The following is a 22,309-nucleotide window of genomic DNA, read 5'->3' as shown; positions in this document are numbered from 1 at the left end:
GCCATTCTCCTGCCTCAGCTTCCCGAGTAGCTGGGACTACAGGCATCTGCCACCACGCCCAGCTAATTTTTTGTACTTTTAGTAGAGATGGGGTTTCACCATGTTAGTCAGGATGGGCTCGATCTCCTGACCTTGTGATCCACCCACCTCGGCCTCCCAAAGGGCTGGGATTACAGGTGTAAGTCACAGCACCCGGCCCACTCTCCATCTTTTAAATGTCAACTTTAACATTTTACTGGAAAAGAAATACTCCCTTTATTTGAGAAACATAGTAAGAATATACATTCATAAAGATTTTGCTGGTTTAGAAAACACACACACACACACACACACACACACACACACACACACACACACCCTAGCTCTCTATGCCCTTCCCAAATACTACCTACAGGTCTCCCCACAACCACCTGAGAAGGTCCAGGACCTGAAGAAAATTTTAGGAAAGACATAAAATGTGAGTTTTTACTGAGATTCCCTTTAAAAAAAGCCTAATTTCTGACATTTATCTTAAGAGTTTCATGGGCAACAGGGAAAGATTTAAATGTTTCCATCCTAATTAAAGCAAACATTTACCTTAAGAAACACTCATCATTGTATAAATAAAAGATAAACAATATCAAATAATATTCACCTAAAAGAGTGGTTCCCAAGTCCTCTAGAGTTCATATAAATTGGTAATTAGAATACTCAAATAATTGTCAATATATTTTTAATTAACATAGACAATACATTAGCCTATATTAAGGCCAAATAGGCTAATTAATCTCCAAACATCTTTGTTCTGATAGAAATTATATCAAATTAGTATGGTAACATTAGTTCCCCTCAGGCTGATTAGATTGGCATGATTTATATTTGATGGGCAATCTGCTGGGCAGATTTGTGTTTGATTACTACAAAAATGGATTACTATTTGATGCAGTCTGATGAACAAAATACTTCAAAATATGCCCAATGGCAAGAGGTGTGATAGATGTTAATAATCAACAAGATCCATGAAGGTGAAAATGTTGGGAATAGTTGACTTAATGCAAATACCCACATATGGAGATTTTAAGGGGAAACTTTCAAAATGTACTTCCATATCCAGTGCAAGCAAAACAATACACTATGTGTTTCAAGTGGTCAGAGAACATATTTCCACTTACTGTCTTTCTTCTAGTTAATCCAGCACAAGCACATGGAAAGTACTCAAGAAATAAATGATTGTTTAAAACATCTATGAATGTGTAAGTCGGTATTTTTCATTCCATCGACCTATTCAGGTTGTAGTATATTTTAAAAGACTGAGATTTGTATTTCGAATAAAGAGTTTGGCTTAGTGTCATTTAAAATCATCCATTCATTCAAGGAACATTTATTAGGTATCTCATACAAGAAGGAACTGTGCAAAAGCACTGGAGCTACAAAGATGAAGACATGCTTTTGCTAAGAAGCTGTCCACAATCTAATGGAACGTCCTGGTACATAAACAGCTTAGGTATGCTTTACTAAGTACTGTGGTGTTGCTATGACAAATATACTTGGTGCTGGTGTTAACTACTATTACAAAGTAAGAGAGGTAAACATATGAAGAGTCATGAACTACACATACATTACTATTAATTCAAGAGAACATGAGGATAAACCAAAGCATTTGGAAGACTTACTGAGTAGCTTTGACAATGTCACAGTTACTAGAGTCCTCTATGAGAGGAAGAGCTTCTCTTGCATTGGCAAGTTCTTTGTTTTCATGTGCACAGATGCCATATCGACCAAATCCTGGAGGGTGGGGGCCATGGCTGTGATTCCTGCACTGAAGAGTAAGAGTCATTTGACAATGCATGAGAGAATTAATGTCACACTCAATTACATAATGAAGCATTTGCTACTATCAACAATATCTATATTAATAAATTAAATTTTTTGGAGTTTTAGAAGTGTATCCTGAGAATGACTTGAACCCAGGTGGCGAAGGTTGCACTGAGCTGAGATCGCACCACTGCATTCCAGCCTGGGTGACAGAGTGAGACTCTGTCTCAAAAAATAAAGAAAAAAAAAAGTGTATCCTAAGGAAGATTTTCTTTATCTTAATTCTGTTCAGTAGAAAAGATACTTACTATTACAAAAATCTAAATTACATATTTTGTTCATAAAACAAAGGTCATCTAAAAAGGCATAGATGGACCTTGTTACTTGTAGTGGGTAGAGGACCATTGCTACTGACTTGGTAAGAAGTTTGCCAGGCCTCTACTTCTTGGAGTTGTGGTGGACATACCCTAGGAATATCCCCCAACCCCCCAATTAATCAAGTTCTCATATAATCCCTTCCTCTTGAGCACAGGTAGAACTTGTGACTTGTTTCTAGGCAATGGAATATGGCAAAGGTGATGAGACAATTACTCCCATGATCATGTTATATAAGTCTCTGTCTTAGCCAACTGAAGCAAGAGATTCTTCTGCTGGCCTTGAAAAAGTAAGCTGCCATGATATGAGACGGCCACATGACAAGGAACTGTGGGCAGTCTTCAGGAGTGAAAGTAGTCCCGACAACCAGTAAGAAAATGAGACTTTGATCATACAACCGCAAGAAACTGAATTCTGCTAATAACCAATGAACTTGAAAGAGGAACCCAAGCTCAGCCTTGATGTCAACTGTGAGACCCTTAGCAGAGGATCCAGCTAAGCCATGCCTAGATTCCTGACAAACAGAAACTATGAAATAATAAATAGGTGTTACATGGTGGCCTGCTAGCTCAGTTGGTTAAAGCATAGTGCTAATAAGTATGTGTTGTTTTAACCCACTAAATGCGTGGCAATTTGTTATACAGTAATGGGTAACAAATACAGAACTGACTGCAGAATTTGGTGAGGGTAAAAAGATTGATTGCCAAGATAGTCCCATTAGCTGAATCAACGAATGTTACATTCAGATCACCCATTAGAAGCAGCAGCAAATGGCAAGCTAAAAAATTTTCCTTAAACAATTATCTCAGATTTGTCATTCAAACTAATTTGAGTGTTTCTAATTTCAAATACTGAGCTTACACCTTAGCAGAAAACCAATACAGGATTCGCTAATATTGGAAAAAAAAAAAAAAAAAAAAAAGGCCCACAAAAATCTAAGATCAATTATCTGTTCTGTGGATTATGAATGCATTTTATTTCTCCTTTCCATTACTATGGACTTCTGGGTTCACTATCACCTCTAGGGCAGATGGGTAGATGATCAATTAAGATGAGCAATTTTGACACTTGTTGACAACTTTGCTAAAATATTTGGTGGATGAGCAGGCAGGCGGAGGGAGTTAAAATCTTTAGCACAAATGATGCTCACTAAATCACTTTAATACCCCCAAACAAAGACTTAGTTTTACTTGAGAGAAGGACTCCTTCAGCTAAAGATGTGGGATGCTCAAAGTTTCTGTTTCCTAAAAGCACAACTACATCAAATGTACACATTATTTACATATATTCTAAATACATTTTTAAAAGACTCTACAGTGTGACCCTAATCAGTTATATCTCTGACTACTCATTTATATAATAATCAATCTTCTAATCTCATAGGCTACTCAGATTTCCAAGTAGAAACAGATTCATGTGAAAGGAATCAACTTTAATAAAACACATTATATTGCATTCTCTAAAGAAATGACACCTTAAAGAGAAACCTCCCTGAATTAGTACTTTTTAAAAAAATGTATTTATTTATTGGGATGGGGGTCTTCCTCTGTTGCCCACGCTAGAGTGCAACAGTGTGATCATAGCTCACTGCAGCCTTGAATTCCAGGGCTCAGGCAATCCTCCTGCCTCAGCCTCCTAAGTAGCTGAGACTACAGGCGCATGTCACCATACCCAGCTAATATTTTGTTTCCTTTTTATTTTTTATTATACTTTAAGTTCTGGGATATATGTGCAGAACGTGCAGGTTTGTTACATAGGTATACATGTGCTATGGTGGTTTGCTGCACCCATCAACCTGTTATCTACATTACGTATTCCTCCTAATGCTATCCCTCCCCTTGCCCCCCACCCCTAACAGGCCTCAGTGTGTAATGTTCCCCTCCCTGTGTCCATACATTCTCACTGTTCAACTCCTACTTATGAGTGAGAACATGCAGTGTTTGGTTTTCTGTTCCTGTGTTACTTTGCTGAGAATGATGGTTTCCGGCTTCATCCATGTCCCTGCAAAAGAAATAAACTCATTCTTTTTTATGGCTGCATAGTATTCCATGGTGAATATGTGCCACATTTTCTTTATCCAGTCTATCATTGATGGGCATTTGGGTTGGTTCCAAGTCTTTGCTATTGTGAATGGTGCTGCAATAAACATACATGTGCATGTGTTTTTATAGCAGAATGTTTTATAATCCTTTGGTATAACCAGCTAATTTTTCAGTTTTTATTTTTGTAGAGACAAGGTCTTACTATGTTGCCCAGACTGGTCTTGAACTCCTGACCTCAAGTGATCCTCTTGCCTCTGCTTCCCAAAGTGCTGGGATTACAGGTGTAAGCCACCAAACCTGACCTGAATTAGTGCTTAATAAGCAAATTTAGTTACCTATCTCCAATTTTTAAAAAGTTGATTTTTAAATAAATGTATCAGAAATCATATCTTCAAAATAGTCTCCTCAGGAGATTATTAGTTATTCCAATGGCATTATCTTGAAATGTTTTCAGAATTCCCTTTCTGAAACCGTCCTCAGAGCCATATAAAACAGACTCATATTTTTATACTCCGAATATCTGAAAATATGATTTATTATATAGAGTGAAGTATATAAAACATATATGTGTGTATATATATGGACTTCTTCTTTTGTAAAGAGTAAAGAATAAATATAAAATGAACTTCCATGAAACCACTACCTAAGTCAAGATACAGAACTGGGCCAGCACCTTAGAAGACTGCCTGGACACATGCTATGCTCCACCACATACCCACACTAAAAGAACAGTTTCCTGACTTCAGTTATAATCACTTTTTGCTTTTCTTTATAGTTTTATCTCTAATGTATGCAACTCTAAAAAGTACAGTTCAACTTTACATTTTTTTAATCTTTGTACAAATGGAATCTATCATATGTATTCTCTATCATTTGTTTTCATTAACATTAGACTTACAAGCCTCATCCATGTTGTTATGAAAGCTACAACAGGTTCATTTTCATTGCTGTAGAACATTCCAATACAGTAACATACTACAATTAATTTATCTATTTTACTATGGCTGGATATTTGGATTGTTCCCAGTTTGGGGCTATTATAAAAAAATACATTGCTATGCACATTCTTGTACATGTCTCTAGGTATATATATATATACATGTAAACAATTCTGAAAAGCATATATCTAGAAGTGGAACTGTTGGCTTTGAAGATATGCTTAACTCATCTTCAAAATGGTTGTAACAGTTAAACTTTCCCCTGCGGGGTATGAGTGCTTCTGTTGCTCTACAATCATTAAAGAAACCTAGAAAAGTGAACAAAATATATGAAGTAAACTGTATTCAGACATTGGACAATGAGAACAGTAAGACTGTGATTGCCAAGATATGAGGAAAAAGAAAAAAAACACAAGGTGAGCCCCATCATCCCAGCAATTTTGCAATCATGTGCACTGAGAGGAAAACACTTTGTTTTAGAGCCCAAAAGCCTTGCTAAATTGAGGAGACAGAAATTTGAGATCAGAGAGGCTGAGATAGCTGGCAGTTGTGGGCACATTCCAAGGGGCTCCAAAAAATCTGTATAGGAGGCCCATTGAGTCTTTGCAGAGTACTAGGACAAGCAATGTATAGAGGGAAACTTGACAAGTATAGGCAAAAAATGACTGGAGATTTCTAAACTGAACAATTACTGGAGTTTATACGTAGCAGGAAGATGTTCAAATTCTGATCAGCCAAAGCGGAGAGTCTTTGATGACCCCTTGGGTTATTCAGTGGAGATATCAGAGGGCCACACCTTAGAAGTAGTGCTGAACTGTATCTGGAATAAAGGCTACCCCAGAACCACTCTAGAGAAGCCTAAAATCAGATTTCAAAGGACTCAAATTGAGCAACATTAACTTTACTGCCTGCCAAACAATATTCAATAGTCTTTAAAGAAAGGCATCAAATACCAGATACTCATCAACATGCATTCACAAAGTCCACTATCAAATCAAAACTCACTAAACATGCCAAGAAGCAAGAAAAATGTGATCCATAGCCCCAGCCAGAAGAAAACCAGACCTTGAAACTATAAAGATGACAAAATTAGCTGAAAAAGACATTAAAACAGCTAATATAAGTATGTATAAGTATTTAAAGGAAAACATTAACAAAATGAGCAAAGAAATTGAAGATATGACAAAAGATCTGATTAGAATATCTGCGGATAAAAATCAACCTCCTTGTAATCCCAGCACTTTGGGAGGCCAAGGTGGGCAGATCACTTGAGGTCAGGAGTTCAAGACCAGCCTGACCAATATGGTGAAACCCCATCTCTATTAAAAATACAAAAATTAGCCGGGCATGGTGGCACATGCCTGTAATCCCAGATATTCAGGAGACTGAGGCAGGAGAATCACTTGAATCTGGGAGGCAGTTGCAGTGAGCCACGATCACGCCACTGCACTTTAGCCTGGCACCAGAGTGAGACTCTATCTCAAAAGAGAGAGAAAAAAAATCAATCTCTAAAATACAAATTACACCAGATGAGATTAACAGCAGATTAAACAGTATAGAAGAAAAGGCCATTTAAATTGAAGAAACAACAATGAATCTATCCAAAATGCAGCACAGAGAGAAGGTGACTGAAGATGTATAACTGGAGTTCCAGAAAAGGAAAAAAGTTTTTTTTTTTTTAATATTTGAAGAAGTAATAGTCAAAAATCTTCCAAATTTGGTGAAAATTATAAACTCACAGTAACTAGAAGTTTGATGGATCCCAAGTAGGATAAGCCCTGAAATCCTACACCAAGACATACCATGATCAAATCACTAAAAACCAGTAAGAAAGAGATCTTAAAATCAGTCTGGACATTTTGAGAGGCCAAGGCAGGCAGTTCACAAGGTAAGGAGTTCGAGACCAGCCTGGCCAATATGGTGAAACCCCATCTCTACTAAAAATACAAAAAACTAGCTGGGCGAGGTGGTGGGCGCCTGTAGTCCCAGCTACTCCAGAGGCTAAGGCGGGAGAATGGCGTGAACCCGGGAGGCGGAGCTTGCAGTGAGCCGAGATCGCGCCACTGCACTTCAGCCTGGGCGACAGAGCGAGACTCTAAAAAAAAAAATCAGCCGGGCATGGTGGCGCGCACCTGCGGTCCCAGCTACCCGGGAGGCTGAGGTAGAAGAATCACTGAGCCCAGGAGGCTGAGGTTGCAGTGAGCCGATATCGCACCACTGTACTCCAGCCCGGGCGACAGAGCGAGATTCCCTTTCAAAAAAAAAAAAAAAGTCTGGAAGAAACAGACATATATGTTCAAAGAGGCAAAGATAAGAATACACTCAGACTTCTCATCAGACATAAGGCAAGCCAGAAAGCAAAAGCACAACAGTTTAAAGAGCTTAGTATGCAGCCTAAGCAGTGTTTACAGGGAATTTGTAGCTTTAAATGCTTACATTAGGGGGGGGGAAAAAAAAATGAGCCTACAGTAAGTTATCTAAGCTTTCATGTTAATAATCTAGAGAAAGAAAATTATACTCAAAGTGGATACAACGAGAAGAATATAAAAATAGAAGGAATTTGTGAAACTATAAAACAGAGAAACAATACAGAAAATCATTGAAGCCAAAATCTGGTTCTCTAGAAAGAATAAGTCAATAAAAGTGAGAAACCTTTGATCAGATTGATCAAGAAAAATGAAAAAGTATCAATGACAAATACCAGGTTTAAAAAACAGACATCACTACAAGAGCCTGCAAATTTTGAAAGGATAAAAAGGGAATATTTTGAACAACTTTATGTCAATAAATTAGCAACTTAAGTGAAATATACAAACACCTTAAAAGACACACATTATCAAAATGGATCTTAAAAGTAATAAATAACATAGTATCTATTAAATAAATTTGATTCATAATGAAAACCTTTCTCATAAAAAAATTCCAGGCCCATATAACTTAACTGGTTAACCTTATCAAATATCTAGGGAAAAAATAATACTCCGTCAGAAAACAGAAGAGAGAATGCTTCCCAGCTCATTTTACGAGGCAGAATCACTCCATACCAAAACCAACAAAGACATTACAAGTAAAGAAAACTATAGGCCCAGTATCCCTTATGAACATAGATACAAAAATCCTAAACAAAATATTAGTAAGGTGAATCCAGTAATATATGAAAAAGACTACACATCACAACCTAGCTTAAACATTTCAAAATAAATCAATGCAACCTACCATATTAATGAATAAGGTGAATATTCATATTAACAGAATAAAATATATATTCAAATATATACAACAGTAAAAAATATATATTCATCATAGAATAAAGCATTTAACAAAATTCTTTATATGAAAATTCTTTATGCAAAGCATATGACAAAATTTGTAAAATCTTTCAATACAAGGGAAAGAAGGGAACCTCCTCAATCTGATAAAGAACATTTACAAGAAATCTACAGCTACCATCACATTTAATGGTACAAGACCATTTTTACTCCAAGACTGGAAACAAAGCAAAGATGCTCATTATCACCACTTCTAATTAACACTGTACTAAAGTACCAGATAGCATAATAAAGTAGGAAAAATAATAAAAATGCATACAGATTAGAAAAGAAGTAAATCCATTTTTACTTGCAAAAACATGATCATATGCATAGAAAATCCTAAGGCATCTTTAAAAAAAAGTTTACACTAGCATCAAAAAGGTAAAATACTTTAAATGCTTTTATACTGTATCCTGCATTTTTTGGTGTGTTCAGTGGAAGGGTCACATCAAATATAGCCATGCTTTCATTAACAATGAGGATATATTCTGAGAAACAAATATTTAGGCCATTTCATTCTTGTGCAAATATCACAATGTGTATTTACAAAGACCTAGGCAGTATAGCCTATTACACACTTAGGCTATATGGTATAAACTACTGCTCTGATCAACATCGTATGTGTGGTCTGGCATTGATCGAAACATTATGGGATGTATAACTGTACGTAGAAAATTGCTATAAATGAAAACTGACTTATTATTTTATAACCTCATCTTGCTTTTTACCATTAATAAAGTTACCTAGCTTTCACCTACCTTATCACCAAACCTATTTCTGTGAAGTTTTCAGTTTAAAAAGAAAATCATTCTCTAAGGATGAATACACAATTGAGAATAAAAAACTGAAGATATTTGAAATAATGTGTCAAAGTCAATTCTCCAAGAGTTCCAAAAAGTTTTAAGAATGAAAGTTTCTTAAATTTCATTTTTAAAAGACAGTTTTTAAATTTCTTTTAGAAATTTTTAATTTTAAATAAAGTTTTTACAAGACAAGGATGCCTGCTCTCAGCACTTCTATTCAACACAGTATTCGCAGTCCTCTCCAGAACAATCAGGCAAGACAAAGAAATAAAGGGCATCCAAATAAGAGGACAGGAAGTCAAATTATCCCTGTTTGCAGATAACATGATTCTCTATCTAGAAAACCCTATAGTCTTGGCCCAAGAGCTCCTTCAGCTGATAAACAACTTCAGCAAAGTTTCAGGATACAAAATCAACGTACAAAAATCGCTAGCATTCCTATACAACAACTATCAAGCCTAGAGCCAAATCAGGAAGGCAATCCCATTCACAACTGCCACAACAAGAATAAAATACCTAGGAATACAGCTAATCAGGGAGGTGAAAGACCTCCACAATGAGAATTACAAAGCACTGCTCAAATAAATCAGAGAAGACACAAACAAAGGAAAAGACATCCCATGCTCCCGGATAGGAAGAATCAGTATCATGAAAATGGCCATACTGCCCAAAGCCATTTACAGATTTAATGTTATCCCTATCAAATTACCAAAGACATTCTTCACAGAACTAGGAAAAAACTATTTTAAAATTCATATGGAACCAAAAAACAGCCTGAATAGCCAAGGCAATCCTAAGCAAAAAGAACAAAGCTGGAGGAATTACATTACCTGACTTCAAACAATACTATAGCGCTATAGTAACCAAAACAGTTTGATACCGGTACAAAAACAGACACATAGACGAATGGAATAGAATAGGGAGCCCAGATACAAGGCTGTACACCTATGACCATCAGATCTTCAACAAAGTTGATAAAAACAAGCAATGGGGAAAAGACTCCTTATTCAATAAATGGTGCTGGGATTACTGGCTAGCCATATACAGAAAAATCGAAGCTGGACCCCTTCCTTACACCATATACAAAAATCAACTCAAGATGGATCAAAGATTTAAATGTAAAATCCAAAACTATAAAAAGCCTAGAAAAAAACCTATGACATACTATCCTGGATATAGGAATAGGCAAAGATTTCATAACAAAGATACCAAAAGCAATGGCAACAAAAGCAAAAATTGGTAAGTGGGATCTAATTAAACTAAAGAGTTTCTGCGCAGTAAAAGAAACTATCAACAGAGTAAACAGACATCCTATAAAATGGGAGACAATATTTGCAAACTATGCATCCGACAAAGGTCTAACATCCAGCATCTATAAGGAACTTAAATTTACAAGAGAAAAACAAACCCCATTAAAAAGTAGGTAAAGAACATGAACAGACACTTTCAAAAGAAGACATACATGCAGCCAACAAGCATATGAAAAAAAGCTTAATCACATCACTGATCATTAGAGAAATGCTAATCAAAACCACAATGAGATACCATTTCACACTAGTCAGAATGCTATTATTAAAAAGTCAAAAAAATAAGAGATGTTGGCAAGGTTACAGAGACAAAGGAATGCTTATACACTGTTGATAGGAGTGTAAATTAGTTCAACCATTGCGGAAAGCAGTATGGCGATTCCTCAAAGAGCTAAAAGCAGAACTACCATTCAACCCAGCAATTCCATTACTGGGTATATACCCAGAGGACTACAAATCATTCTACCATAAAGACACATGTATGTGAATGTTGACTGTAGCACTATTCACAATAGCAAAGACATGGAATCAACATAAATGCCCATCAATGACAAACTGGGTAAATAAAATGTAGTACATATAAACCATGGAATACTATGCAGCCATAAAAAAGAATGAGATCATGTCTTTTATAGGAATACAAATGGAGCTGGAGGCTATTATCCATATGCAGGAACAGAAAACAAAATACTGCATGTTCTCACTGGGAGCTAAATGATGAGAACTCATGAACACAAAGAAGGGAACAGCAGGCTGGGCATGGTGGCTCATGTCTGTAATCTCAGCACTTTGGGAGGTCAAGGCAGGTAGATCACTTGAGGTAAGGAGTTCAAGAACAGCCTGGTCAACATGGTGAAACCCCATCTCTACTTTAAAAAAAAAAAAAAATTTAGCCAGGGTGGTGGTTTGTGCCTGCAGTCCCAGTTACTCAGGAGGCTGAAGCAGGAGAATCGCTTGAACATGGGAGGTGGAGGTTGCAGTGAGCCGAGATCACACCACTGCACTCCAGCTTGGGTGACAGAGCAAGACTCCATTGCAAAAAAAAAAAAAAAAAAGAAGGGAACAACAGACACTGGAATATACTTGAGGGTGGAGGGTGGGAGGAGGGAGAAGAGCAGAAAAAATAACTACTGGGTACTAGGCTTAATACTTGCGTAATGAAATAATCTATACAACAAACCCCCATGACATAAGTTTGTGTATATAACAAACCTGCACATATACCCCAAACCTAAAACAAAAGTTTTTAAAAGAAAGTTTTAAAATTTTCAGTTTTACTTAAATGAGTCCATAACCCCTCAAGGGGTTATTTTGAAGGGCACTGTTTTTAAAAAGTTAATTTACAGTAAAATTAACTTTGGTATACAGCTCTATGAATTTTAACACATGTATGGAGTCATGTAACCACTACTATCATCCTTTATAGTCACACCCTCCTGTAACCCCAACCAACTCTTGGCAATGATCTGTTGTCATTAATTCTGTCTTTCCCAGAATGTCATATAGTGAATTATACAGTACACAACCTTTTAGGAGGGGCTTCCTCCACTCAGCACAATGGTGCTGAGATTTACTCAAGTTGTTGCATGTTATCAATAATTCCTTCTTTTTTATTGCTGTGTAGTATCCCACTATATCGGTGCATCAGTTAATCTAGCCAAACAATCTGCGTGGGTTGTTTTCCAGCTTTTGGCAATCATAAATAGAGCTGCTAAAAATATTCATGGACAAACTTTTGTGAGAACATGCTTTCATTTCTCTGAGAGTAAGACTGCTTGCCCATATGTTAGGTATATTTAAATTTATGAGAAATTGCTAATCTATTTTCCAGACTGGCTATACCACCTTGCATTGCCACTAACAACTATGAGAGTTACAATTGTTCTGCATTCTCACCGGCACTTGGGATTGTCAGTCTAATAGATGTATAGGGGCATCTCATCATGGTCTTAATTTGTATATCCTTAACAGCTAATGAAGTTGAGCATCTTTTCAGGTGCTTATTTGCCATCTGTATATCTTCTCTGGTGAAGTGTCTGTTCAAGTCTTTTGTCCATTTTTCAATTGAGCTGTTTGTTTTCTTACAGTTAAGTTTTGAGAGTTCTTTATATTATATATTCTAGATACAAGTCTTTTGTCAGATACGTGATTTGCAGATATTTTCTCCTGGTCTGTACCTTACCTTCCCATCTCTTAAAAGTCTGTTTCATAGAGCAGAAGTTTTAAATTTTAAAAAAGTCCAATTTATCAATTTGTTCTTTTATGGATTGTACTTTTGGTGTCACGTCTAAAAACTACTGTCTTGGGGTCACAATTCCTCTGTTCAGAGAAGAAAGTTCTCCCTCAGTGTTTCTGGTGCCTGTGCTGCCAGGAAATCCCTTTGCGGCTCCTTGAGCTTTAACTAGATAGCTTCTCATAGAGCACTCGCTGTCTGCACTGATGCTTACTTCCAGGGCTCAAGTCAAAGCTGGGGGCAAATCAGAGAGAAAAAAAGTAAATCAGCTGCTGATTTGGTGGTTTTTGAATTCCGGTCTTTTTCTTCTTCAGTCCACCTGCTTTTCTGAATAGGTAAATTCTGATTTATCTGGTAAATAATCAATACCCCCGTACATACACACACACAGAATCACACACAGTTAAAAATAAACATGTAGGTAGTTAGATTGAAATGTAAATAAAAACATTACTTTAGGATGCTTTTCCTGATGTCATGGTAAGTATATTCAATTGGAAGAAGGCAAAGGGTTGAGGAAAAGAGTTGAACTATACTCAAAATTTCTAGAATTTCAGTAAGTAACAGGTGTAACAAAAAGTACAGCTAAGATTGACCAAAAAAATCAGTGTATTTTTATATAAAAAAAATTTTTACTAGATTTTTAAACTATAGAATGATACAAATTAATTGTAAAGATCTAGCAATACAGAAGTGAATACGGGGTTAACAATCTGGACTATTTCCTCTCCAATACTGTACCACCAGAGATAACCAGTATAACAGTTGGGTGCATCTTCCCTCATTATGTATATATATTTTAACATATATAATATTGTGCTATATATACACATACACACACATTTTTAATCATTTCCTTCTTATACTTACTGAACAAATAGGATCACATTATATACATTATTCTTCAACTTGCTTTTCTCATGTAACAATATATCATGTACAGTCCTACAGTTCAGTAACATTTCACTATTGTTCCATTGTATATAGATATAGCATAATTCATTCAACCATTCCCCTTTGGTTAGAGACACAGGTTGATTTCAGCCTTTCACGTCTATACACAATCCAATCAATACCCTGGGCATTCTAATTCTATAGGATTGATTCCCCAAAGTAGGACTGTTGAGTCAAAAAACGTGCATTTTAAACATAAATAGATTCTGACCAAATACTCTCCCCAATTCACAGTTCCAACAGCAATGTATATACATGTTCTTTCTCCCTACAAAACTTCCCAGAACCGAATATTATCAATCTTTTTACAACCTTGACAATCTGATGGCTAAAAATGGCATCCTATTTTTCATTTGTACTCCCCTAGTTGCTAATGAGTCTGAGTGTTTTGTTTGTTGTTGTTGTTGTTGTTAGGTATATTGGCTCTCCATATTTTCTCTTTTGTGGATTGCCTTTTCATAGTCTACTTATTTTTCTAATGAATTGTACATATCTGTTTCTCTTTGTAGGTTAGAAAGATTAACCCTTTTTTGTTTTGTTTTTGAGACAGGGTATTACCTGTCACCCTGGCTGGAGTGCAGTGGCACCATCAAAGCTCACTATAGCCCTATCTGCTGGGCTCAAGTGATCCTACCACCTGACCTACCCTCGTAGCTAGGACTATAGGCAAGCACCACCACACCCTGCTGATTTTTTTATTCTTCTGTAGACAGGTCTCGTTATGTTGCCCAGACTGGTCTTAAACTCCTGACCTCAAGTTATCCTTCCACCTTGGCCTCCCAAAGCACTGAGGTTACAGGCATGAGCCACCACACCCGACCCTGACCCTTTGTTTATACACAGATTTTTCATCAGGGAAAATGGAGTCATTCTAGATACAAATTTGTTGCTTCTTATACTGTGTTAAGGCATTAAGGACATCAGCTTTATTTTTCACATATAAAATTGAGGAGATTTACATGTTTTAATGTGAAGATTATCCACAATTAAGAGCATTTGTTTAGTAGGCAATTAATTACTGTGTATTTATGATGTACAATTATGCTAAGGGCATAGAAGACATGGGTGTCTCTCCTCCAGGAATTTAAGTCTAATAAGGGAGATATGTCAGAGACAGAGTAAAATAATAATAGCAAGCAATATGTGATATATATGATTAAATGGCAATTATAAGAAACTAGAAAACAGGAGATATATTTTGTTCATGTCATCATTGTTTACCCAAATCCAGATCAAAGTAAAACCTAAAAATGACTATATTCAAAGCTTATGTTTGAAGTCAATCATCTACAAAGTGAGGAAGGTACACTGAAGGCCATATATGCAGTAACCCACTAGGTAATATGAGAAAAAGTTAAAGCTTCTATTATAATAACCTTTTATCTTTTTACTTAAAAAGGAAAAATAAAATTTACAAATTTGAGTTTTTAAAGCTTTACCAAATTTATTTTTTCTTTTTAGCACACCTCTGCTGGCAGGAAAGCTTTACTAATTTTTAACAATGGCAGTCTCATTTATTGGTATGCCAAGCAGGTCACTCCTTATACTCTGTTTACAAGGTAACCTGGGGGCAGAGAAAGCTTCCACAAACAGAGTTGACAGTAGGACCTTCAGCATTTTACAAAATACATTGGATTATTTTCAAATGATATTGTTAAAGTTTAACTAAATTACGTCTCCCAAAATGAGCAAGTAGCTTAAGCTGATTTCTACAAAGAAGCCACGAATTGAGATAATAACAATAATAATAATAATAATAATAAGCACAAGCAAATAAGAAAATAGCAGATCAGGAACTCTTCATCAGACACATGAAGTATAAACAAAGATGATCTAATCCAATCTGACAAGTCAGTACCCCCTTGGAAAAAATTCGAAACTGTCAAAAGGCTAAATTGATGCAGATTTATAACCACTATCTTTAATTCAAATCTTGCCATGAGCATATACTGAGCTATTAGTTAATGAATATAATTTAGAAATACATTGTCAAATCTTACAATAACATGATCCATGACAACATGAAATTGGCAGCCGGCTCCTATCCCCATGTTCAAACAGAAGAGAGCTGAAATTTTTATTTTCTGTCAAGTTTTCTGTGAAGCAAGGTCAGGAAAAGGAGGGCAAGGACATGGCAGAGAAGGAGACAGGCAACCTTCAGTCTCAAAAGATAGGGAAGAAGACACATTGAGTCTCTGCTTCCACAGTATACTCTCAGCCTAATCTCTCCTGATTGCACTGATGACACAGGCCAAATAACCAGATTCCTAGTACAGCCACATTGGCTGTATGATAGTGGCGAATCATCTACTCTATTTTTGGCTCATTTCTACATTTGCAAAAGGAAAGAGACAGATCAATACACCCATAAAGCTCCTTCTAAGTAGTCTCATGTTACATGGTCCTAAGCCAAGCTGTTACAATAGTCATTATTGACTTGGGAACTGGTAAAGACTGTACTGCATGAACAAACACACTATATGGATAAAGAAGTTTAACTGCTACATGGCTGCCTACAATGTTAAGGTAACAAAACAGACTAAGCAAATTCTTACAATGCCAGCCAACTCCCAAGAGTTTTCATTAATTATTCATTCAGGGAAATATAAAGCACACCTATACAAATCACAGAAGTAGGTAATCGGGGATAAAAGATGAATAAGACACAATTCCTTCCATAATTCATTCATTCTAGACATTTACTGAATGCCTACTATGTGCTGGGCACTATTGTAGACACAGCGATATGGCAATGAACAACAGACAAGGTCCTTGGTTTTCAAGGAACTTATATTCTACTTAGGGATATACTCCCTTCCCCATTTTCAGAGCAGAGTAAAATACAGACTACTACTCAGACCTTGAACTAAAGAATGGGTGGACTCCAAGTGGCAGCAAACAATCAAACAAGATCCTATCATGGCTGAGTAGCAGTGAAAATGCACTGCATCAGGAGCCCTGACACCTGGGCTCTGCTAACTTGCTATGAACCTTTGGAAAGTAAGTTATTATTTTTGAGTCTTGAATTCATGGGAAAAGTTAAAGGGCTAGACTAGATAAATGGTTCTCAAACCTTCCAAATGTCATGGACCTTTTTGAAAATGTTTCCAAAATTAAGGCCTCTCTACTTAAGAGAAATGCACAACTGCACATGTAAACTAACTTTTCAAGATGTTCACTAATTCCAAGATATTCACTAATGCCCTGAAGCTTATCCTATATGCCAGTTTAAGAATCTCTCAACTAGGTAATACTGAAAAGCCTTCCAGCTCCAAGTATTCTATGATTCCATTCCATTTTACTTCCTCTAGTCTTCCTAGGATTCCAGTCTACAACTGCCTCAAGATAGTAGAATAATGTTTTTTTTATTGTTGTTGTTTTAATTAAGATACACAGGGGAAAAAAAATTTAAAGAGGGAAAAAAGAGGGATGACAAGAAAGAGATATGTAGCTAGCTCACTGTCCTCCACAGAAGAGTGAAAAGCAGAACAAGATATTATGAAAATTATCTAACAGACATATGAATACATTTGTGGTAATTTTTACAACATAGCCTCAAAATTATTTGCTACTTCTCCATCAAGAGGTAAAGGTCTATGTCCCTTCCTCTTGACTCTGAGCTCTGTGACTACCTCACTAATAATATATTTTGAAGTGATGTTGTTCCAGTTTGCAGGACCACGCCTTAGAAACTGGCAGTTTCTTCTTCCTGGCTCTTCCATTAGATGGTCACTAATGGAACTCAGCCACTATACTGTGCACAGGCACAGGCCACGTGTAGGTGTCTCTACTGGAACTTAACTGCCAGATGTAAGTGAAGACTCGTAGATACCAGCACCGGCTCTCAAGTCATCTCCAGCTTATGAGTCTTTGCAGCTGAGGCTCCAGACATGGTGGAACAGAAACAAACCAACCCTGCTGCAGTCTGTCCAAGTCCCTGACACACAGAGTCCATGAGCATAAAAAAGGCTGTTTCATACCACTATGTTTTGGGGTGGTTTCTTACACAATAGATAACTACAGCATCTTTAAGTTCTGAGGGATCGTGTAATACTTCTCACACAGAGATGTCACAAATGCGATTATTTTTCTAAATTATATACAAGAATTGTTAAAGTTACAGTGGGCATTAATTTAAGCCAAAATCAAGATCTAGAAAACCACACTCAAACTCCAATGACAGTCATTATCCTGCCAGATTATCAAATAAAAAAAGAGTGTAGATGTACCATATGACCCAGCCATCCCATTACTGGGTATATACCCAAAGGATTATAAATCATGCTGCTATAAAGACACATGCACATATGTTCATTGCGGCACTATTCACAATAGCAAAGACTTGGAATCAACCCAAATGTCCATCAGTGACAGACTGGATTAAGAAAATGTGGCACATATATACCATGGAATACTATGCAGCCATAAAAAAGGATGAGTTTGTGTCCTTTGTAGGGACATGGATGCAGCTGGAAACCATCATTCTTAGCAAACTATCACAAGAACAGAAAACCAAACACCGCATGTTCTCACTCATAGGTGGGAACTGAACAATGAGATCACTTGGACTCGGGAAGGGGGACATCACACACCGGGGCCTATTATGGGGAGGGGGGAGCGGGGAGGGATTGCATTGGGAGTTATACCTGATGTAAATGACGAGTAGTTGGGTGCTGACGAGTTGATGGGTGCAGCACAGCAACATGGCACAAGTATACATATGTAACAAACCTGCACGTTATGCACATGTACCCTAGAACTTAAAGTATAATAATAATTTAAAAAAAAAAAAAAGAGTGAGAGAGAAGGAGCGACTGAGAGAGAAATATGTGACAGTCATTAAAAGTTCTCATGTCATTAAAGTTCTCATTAACAGAAGTTCCAGAGTTTAGTTTCCAAGTTCATTCATTGACAAGTATTTACAGGTACTCACCAGTGCTGGGCACTGTTCCAGATGCCAGGCACACAACAGTGAACATAACAGATAAAAATCACTGTCCTTATAGCACTAACATTCAGTGGAGGAGAAAGAAACAATAAACAAGACCAATAAGTACATTAAATGGTGTTAAATGCTGAGGAGAAATCTAAAGCAAGGAAGGAGGCCAGGGAGCGTTGCTGGTAGTGCTGATGATGGAAAAAGTTTGCAATTTTAAATACGCGGGTCACAGAACGCCACACAGAGGTGTCACTTGTGTCAAGACTTTAAAGAGGTGGGGGAATAAGCCAAGTGGGCACACAAGGAAACAGCATTCCAGGCAGAGCAAATAGTAAGTACAAAAGACCCTGAGGCTGGTGTGGCTGGGGATGACGGGGCAAGCAAGAAAGTAGTAAAAGATGAGGTCAGGCCGGGCGTGGTGGCTCACGCCTGTAATCCCAGCACTTTGGGAGGCTGAGGCGGGCGGATCATGAGGTCAGGAGATCGAGACCATCCTGGCCAACATGGTGAAACCCCGTTTTACTATACAAAATATTAGTAGGGCGTGGTGGTCCGCACCTATAGTCCCAGCTACTCAGGAGGCTGAGGCAGGGAAATCTCTTGAACCCAGGATGCGGAGATTTGCAGTGAGCCGAGATCGTGCCACTGCACTCCAGCCTGGTGACACAGACTGTCTTAAAAAAAAAAAAAAAAAAAAGATGAGGTCAGAAAGGAAACTGGAGACCTGATCCTATAGGCAAATCCTGGCAAAAATCCAACAGCACTGATCTTGGAATCAAAAGAACCAAATTCAATGAGAACAGTAATGTTTTTGTCTGTTTTGTTCACTAATTTATCACAGCACCTAAAACGGTGCCTAGCAGACATTCAAAACACATTTGCTGAATGAATGACTGAAGTCTTGGCTCTATCACTTAGCAGCTATTTGACTTGTATCAAGTGATTCCAGTTTTCTGAGCCTCTGTTCTCATCTTTAAAATCAGAATAATAATTTCTCCCCACCTCAAAGGATTATAGTGAGGATCAAAAATGGGGAAGTATTTTGCAAACTGCAAAGCAGTATATATAGGTAAGCTCTTCACATTATTGAAAAAGTTAACAAGAGCAATTACTATTAACAACAACAATGATGTCTCTACCTTTCCCTACTAAATTCAACCACCGAATCATTCTCTCTCTCTCTCTAGGCCACGGAACTGGGACAAGGCTAATCTTCCCTTCAGCACGACAGAGGAACTTTAAGCACTTGAAGGCTTTTGTAAATAAGTGGCAGTAATTAAGACATAATAGTTACTTCTACCAACTTTTCTTTGAGCCTCTCTGAGAAAAAGAATGAGGCGCTGTTTCCATGTGAAGATTCAACACCCTTTGGTAAAATCTAGTCTGCCTGAGAACTATTTATTTTTCTGTCAAAATGCAAGAACAACCAATCAGAACACCTTGACATCTCCCCAGACATCTTGTCCCTCACTTAAACCTATACAAGACCTTGCTGAAAGAAGGGAAAGGGAGAGCATGAGGAACACTCTCGGGACTGAAAAATGTTTTTACAGATCAACTAATCCAATCATCCCAAACTGAGAATCTACCGCCTAACTCGTTCCAACTGAAGAGAGCTTCAGTGTTCTCATCTGTACATGGGGATAATATCTTAAGGATGCTTCAATTCTGGAATAAAATAATGCATATGAAAGCATCTGGCACGGGTTATGCACTCACTAAAACTGGCTGAATCTGGAAATTCTGCATTTATTCAATAAATATTAAGTGAACGTCTACAATATACCAGTTAGTACTCTAGGCACTAGGAAAGGGCCATAAGCAAAAAGCACAAAAATCTCGTTCTCTTGGAGCCAACGTCTACCTCCTGTAACTTCCCCGATCGGCCCGCTTCACTTCTTTGGAACTCCGTCTGGCTTTTATACAACACCTCCTCCACGGAATATTGTCCTTTGAGATTTTGCAGATCCCCATGTGTACCTCCCCTCTCCACGCCCCTTTCCTCCACCCTAAACAAGCAGCCTTAATTCTTTCAAGGAGTAAGCAAGGATACGGAAACAGAAGCGAAAACTGAACTGGGTGGGGTGGAGGCGGGTGCCAAGGCGCCAGGGCTGAAAAAGAAATCAACAGAACCGCTCCGACTTCAGGGTCCCAACCAGGTGTGTAACCTGACACCTCTCCCGGGAAGGGCCATCCTCCCCTCCCCAGGCCCACAGATGTCCCCGCCAGGCTCCGGGTACCGGCCCCAGGGGGCGCCCTGGCCAGGGATGGAGGCTGGAGGGGCCGGCTCGGGCCCTCACCCGTCAGTCCTTGCCTTTCCTTCCCAGTCACCTCAGAGAGAATTTCCAGCATCATTCTTGGTGTTTCCAGGCTCCCGCTTCCCAGACGCAGGCCCCGCCGCTCCCGAAACCCCCTCACCGAGCGGCCTCTCACCCACACCGTCCTTTCCTTCACAGCTGCAGTCGCTCTCCTGGCCCCCAGGACAGCCACCGCCCGGTCGCACTCACCTGCGAGCCCAGCCCCGGCCCCTCCATCTCCCCAGGAACCCACAGCGGCTGAGGTTACTAGGCAAGTAGCGACTGCCGCCAGCCCGCCAGCCCGCCTTGGGCTGCCTCTTCTCCCACTTCCTGCTGGCGCCCTCACCTCCGCCGCTGCGGTCCCCGCTCGTGCCCTGAGCCGTCAATCGGTCCCGGAGAACCAATCCCAGCGCTCCATCGGCTAGGGGCGGGACTTTCTCACCTCCAGGGAAACCCGCTGTGAATAGTTCTCCAGAGGTTCCACCTCCAGCCCGCGAGTGCCTGTCGCTCCCCCAGCCCCAGCCCAGGACCAAGCGCCCCAGCCCCAGGTGCCACGGTCCCCAGATGTGCGCCCGGGGTCAGGATCAGACTGTTATTCCAACGTCAACCACCATCTATTGAGAGCAAATCTGGACTTGGCTACTTAACTGCTAGATGACCTTGTGAAAGTCTCTTATTTTACCTCAGTTTTCTCATCTATGAAATGAGGAAAATAAGGGTACCTACTTCATGGAATTATCAGGAGGATTAAATGAGAAAACGCATGTAAAGCCTCTCAGCCAGTGCGTCACATATAAAAAGGAATCAATAGATGTTAGCTATTTAAATGTTTTCCATTCCATTTGTGTGATCTTGGGCAAGTCACCTCTACCGGCTGGGGTTCTGTTTCCTCACATGAAACAAAAAATGAGTTCTACGACGCAGGCTGGACGGGGAGTGGGCAAAAGCCTGCCACTTAAAGCGCACCTCCCCCCGACCTCCACGACCCTTTGTGGAGGGCACTGGAGGAGCTGGCATTTTTAAGCTCTGTCCAGCTTGAAGGTCTATGAAGCAAGCATTAGGGATAACTGGGGCGCTCCAATGGGGCAGTGGGGGCTCTCCTACCTCAGCCCCGAGTAAACACTGGGGTTTTTCTAGCCCAGCACTGAACACAGTTCTTCGTAATGGTTTCTTAGATGTGTCTGTTGCCAAGTAGAACCAGATTAAGACTTCTGGAAGCTAATTTGAAAACGATCTGAAAACATTATGACTTCCTTATTTTATAAAAATAATACTAAATCATAAAATAAATATCTAGAAGTCCAACAAAGTGCTGA

At 38.6% G+C, this 22,309-nt stretch overlaps 1 protein-coding gene across 4 annotated transcripts in view; it reads right to left on the bottom strand.

Moving 5' to 3' along the window:
- Positions 1–21,346, bottom strand: part of ZDHHC13 (zinc finger DHHC-type palmitoyltransferase 13) — a 54,065-nt gene extending 32,719 nt beyond the window's left edge. The window contains exons 1-2 of one of the 4 annotated variants that reach the window (XM_003910139.3): positions 21,204–21,346; positions 1,653–1,798 (exon numbers count right to left, since the gene is read on the bottom strand). In XM_003910139.3, the coding sequence (XP_003910188.2) occupies positions 1,653–1,798; positions 21,204–21,230 (173 nt within the window). In that variant the 5' untranslated portion in view covers positions 21,231–21,346. Of the gene's footprint in view, positions 1–1,652; positions 3,638–12,466; positions 12,618–21,203 lie in introns of those variants that run through there. The other 3 variants (XM_009186440.4, XM_017948561.3, XM_017948560.3) reach the window with 3 other exon arrangements.
- Between the last annotated feature and the right edge of the window lie 963 nt (positions 21,347–22,309).

Source organism: Papio anubis, chromosome 12, assembly GCF_008728515.1.
Source record: "Papio anubis isolate 15944 chromosome 12, Panubis1.0, whole genome shotgun sequence".
NCBI classification, from domain to species: Eukaryota; Metazoa; Chordata; class Mammalia; order Primates; family Cercopithecidae; genus Papio; species Papio anubis.
Note: the sequence above shows the minus strand (reverse complement) of the source record. Positions and strands in the feature narration are given on the sequence as shown.